General features: G+C 44.7%; 1 protein-coding gene across 1 annotated transcript in view; it reads right to left on the bottom strand.

The window, feature by feature from the left end:
- The window catches only part of PCDH9 (protocadherin 9), a 4,529-nt gene extending 1,031 nt beyond the window's left edge, over nucleotides 1–3,498 (bottom strand). The window contains 3 exon segments of the mRNA XM_009586018.1: nucleotide 1; nucleotides 3–2,269; nucleotides 3,467–3,498. The exon segment at nucleotide 1 is cut by the window's left edge and continues 826 nt beyond it. Of these exon segments, the coding sequence (XP_009584313.1) occupies nucleotide 1; nucleotides 3–2,135 (2,134 nt within the window). The 5' untranslated portion in view covers nucleotides 2,136–2,269; nucleotides 3,467–3,498.
- Nucleotides 3,499–3,531: the final 33 nt, after the last annotated feature.

The following is a 3,531-nucleotide window of genomic DNA, read 5'->3' as shown; positions in this document are numbered from 1 at the left end:
TCGGCATTCATTCCAGTGTCTATATCCACAGCAAAGACTTCGGCTACCACCGATCCTGGGATTGCTGAGAGTGGCACTAGCTTAAAAGAAGTGTTGGAAGGTGGGTAGATGACAACGGGGCTGTTATCATTAACATCCATGACGTTTATGGTTACTTTTGCTGTAGAAGAGCGAGGAGGTTGCCCTCCATCCACTGCCTTAACATCAAAGGTGTAGGAGCTCTGCTGTTCTCGATCAAAAGAAACATTGGACTTTATAACTCCGGAGTATGGATCCAGCACAAAGTTTTCATTGTCATTCAGGATGGAAAGGGTCACCGCTTTATTCTCCCCGGCATCTGCATCGGTCACCGTGATCACCCCCACCGTGCTATACTTTGGTAAGTTCTCCGAGACGAAAAACTGGAAATGATTATGAGTAAATTTGGGACTGTTGTCGTTTTCATCCAACACAGTCACAATGACAGCTGCTTGACTCTGCAGAGGAGGGGTGCCATTGTCTCGGGCTGTAACAGTGAAAATGAAACGCTCCTGCTCTTCTCTGTCAAAAACTCTGGAGGCTGTCAAAACTCCCGTCTTTCGATCCAGATCGAAAAAGGAGGCATTGGGGCCAAGCTGATAAACAATGTCTGCATTTTTCCCACTGTCTTCATCTGTGGCACTAATAGTCGTTAAGTATAGACCACGCCGGTTGTTTTCAGAAACTGACAGCTCAATTACAGGCTGGCTGAAAATCGGAGGGTTGTCATTTTCATCCTCCAGTTTAACTCTTACCAGGGCAGTCTGGTTCAAACTGGGCTTGCCAGAATCGGAAGCAACGATTTTAAAGTTGAATTCTTTGGTGCCCTCATAGTCCAACAAGGAAGAGGTCTCTAACAAATACTGGTTGTCGTAAACTGCCTTCAAGTGGAAGGGGACCTCTCTCTCAATGAAACAGATCACTTTGCCGTTCACATCAGTGTCCTTATCTGAAACCGTAATTAGGGCAATCTTTGTATTGATAGGATCTTTCTCAGATAAGTACACTGTGCCATTGATGGGACTTATTATGTACCTGAGGTCTATGTTAGGAGGGTTATCGTTTACATCAGTGACATTGATGGTAACCGTTGCCCGAGCCGGTGTAGAGCTACCATCGCTAGCCAGCACTGTCACCTTGTGAATAGCAGTCTCTTCTCGATCTAAGGACCTCTGAACCGTAATCAGCCCTGTGGTGTTGTTTAAAGCAAAAAATCTTTTGGTTGCAGGGGCGACTTGGGCACCAAAAATATATCTGATTTCTGCATTGCTTCCTATATCTGCATCTGTAGCATGAAGCTGAATTACAGAAGTGCCTACAGGGGCATTCTCTGGTATATGAACCTCTACTTGACTCTCTTTAAACACTGGCCTGTTATCATTGACATCACTTACTGTGACTTGCAGGATGGCCGTGCTGGATTTCTGGGGGGTACCTCCATCCTCCACTTTGATTTTCATCACGTAGGTGTCCTTTTGCTCTCTGTCCAAGTTCTGCTGCACGATCAGCTGAGGCCATTTCTCTCCTTCTGGAGTTTCTACAATATCCAGTCCAAAGACACTCTGCCCGTTTAACAACTCGTAGTGCTGCACACCGTTGAAACCTGTGTCAGGATCTGTTGCTGATGGGATTGGAAAGCGACTGTTGATCAGAGTGTTTTCTGGGATGGAGATATTGATGACAGGGGATGGAAACATAGGTGCATTGTCATTAGTATCCTTTACAATGATTTTTATTTTGATCAGCCTAAAAAAGTCATTGGGCAGAATCACCACTTCAAGTTCAAAGAAACACTCGTTTTCTTCTGCATAGGAAGCTCCAGCACAGAGTTTTTCTCTGTCTATTCTGTTAGATGTCGTAAAGATCTCCCCGGTGGTACTGGACACTTTGACCAGAGGGGCATCCCCTGCTTTAGACACCAGTCTGTAGACAAGGCTGGCACTGGTCCCCGTGGCAGCATTGATGTGAGAAATGTTCAGGTCCTTTGGTATGTTCCCTATGGGTACGTTTTCAGGCAGCTCTTCTCTAATAGTGTAAATAAGTTCTTGAGCTACAGCAGAATCCAGCCTTAAACAGGCAATCAAAGCAGCCAACAGGTAAAAATCCCTCAGGTCCATGATAATGTTTTTATTCTCTTTTCCCAGATTTTAGGACTTAGAGGTTTCCAGAGAGGAATGATGCGCGATTTGCAAGAGGAGGCATGCATGGACTGCAGGATACATTACATCTCATTTCTTATTTGGAGACAGCACTGTCAACACAACCACACAGAACAGCATTATTGGCTTTTTAGACATGACAAATCCACAATCTCCAACTACTACTTGTTTTTGCAATACACACTCGCAGCAGTACATTTTCCTACTGCTCCCTTTTACAAGCAATCCTTCCGGACAAATGCACCAACATCCCGTTGGCTGCATTTGCACAGAGCGAGAATGGAAATAACTACTTGCAGGATTAAGGGTAGCTACAGTTTCGACACGTACTTTCTGAATAATTTCTTGGTACACCGTGTAATCCGTAACGTGCATTCCCCCTTTACCCTCCTCCACTCAATGATTTGGTGCAAGTAAAAAATCTTCCCGCACTACTTCTGGATTCTAACTGCTATGTCAGCTGCCAAATGTAATTTGTTGTTTGCTTCCATACATATTTTTCAGCTCTTGCAAACCAGATTTTTCCCTGCTCCTTGTGCCTTGCATCCCCCTCTATAGCTATCGTACTGGGAAATAACCACTCGGACATGCTGCTGCTGCAGCAGTCGTCACTGGCTACTTCACATCCCTATTAACTGATGAGACAATAACACGACTTACAGTTTCTTACACTCTCAGCTCAACGTTTCCACTCCAGATGTTGGATACTTCTCCTTCTGTTTAATAACCTTAAACTTTATTTGTTTGTTTTTAAACACAATATAAATCAGGAGGCTGGAATTACAAATGCAACTTAGGAGCAGATAGCATGTTTACAGATCGGGGGGGAATATATTTTCTGATGACGAGAGGAGGAAAAAAGGTGCAGCCTTTCCCCATTGACACCGATCTCCCTTCAGGATGTTATTAGCAGCTGCCACACATAAATACTGCAGACTAATAATGCAGGTGAAAAAAAAAAAAGCAAGCGACAGACAGACTTCTCTTTGCATGCTCTGCTAACCGCGAATTATCTGGGTGCAAGGCTGCCAGCACCTACAGTTTGGCGGAACCAGGCAGACCCTAATCTTATCTGCATTAAGCTGCACGGTAGCTGATGCCCGTGATTACTTTCAGCAGAGTGATGCAGGTAGGGATGCAGAGACAGCGAGTAGGTGAGCCTTTGGCACCAACATCAACTGAATCCGAAACACTGATTCTTTCCCCAGATAAATATACTGCATGTTGGCTTCCCTCCCCCCCCCCCTTAAATGAAACGCATCACAGTGTATGGGTAACTTTGCACTTACGTTGGTTGTCTACCTTTGACGATCTGCTGCAGCTAAGCAATGATCTATTCCAGCAGATACAGCAC

The sequence above is a fragment of the Fulmarus glacialis genome, unplaced genomic scaffold (assembly GCF_000690835.1).
Source record: "Fulmarus glacialis isolate BGI_N327 unplaced genomic scaffold, ASM69083v1 scaffold18449, whole genome shotgun sequence".
In the NCBI taxonomy this organism is placed as follows: domain Eukaryota; kingdom Metazoa; phylum Chordata; class Aves; order Procellariiformes; family Procellariidae; genus Fulmarus; species Fulmarus glacialis.
This window is presented reverse-complemented; position numbering and strand designations above follow the sequence as displayed.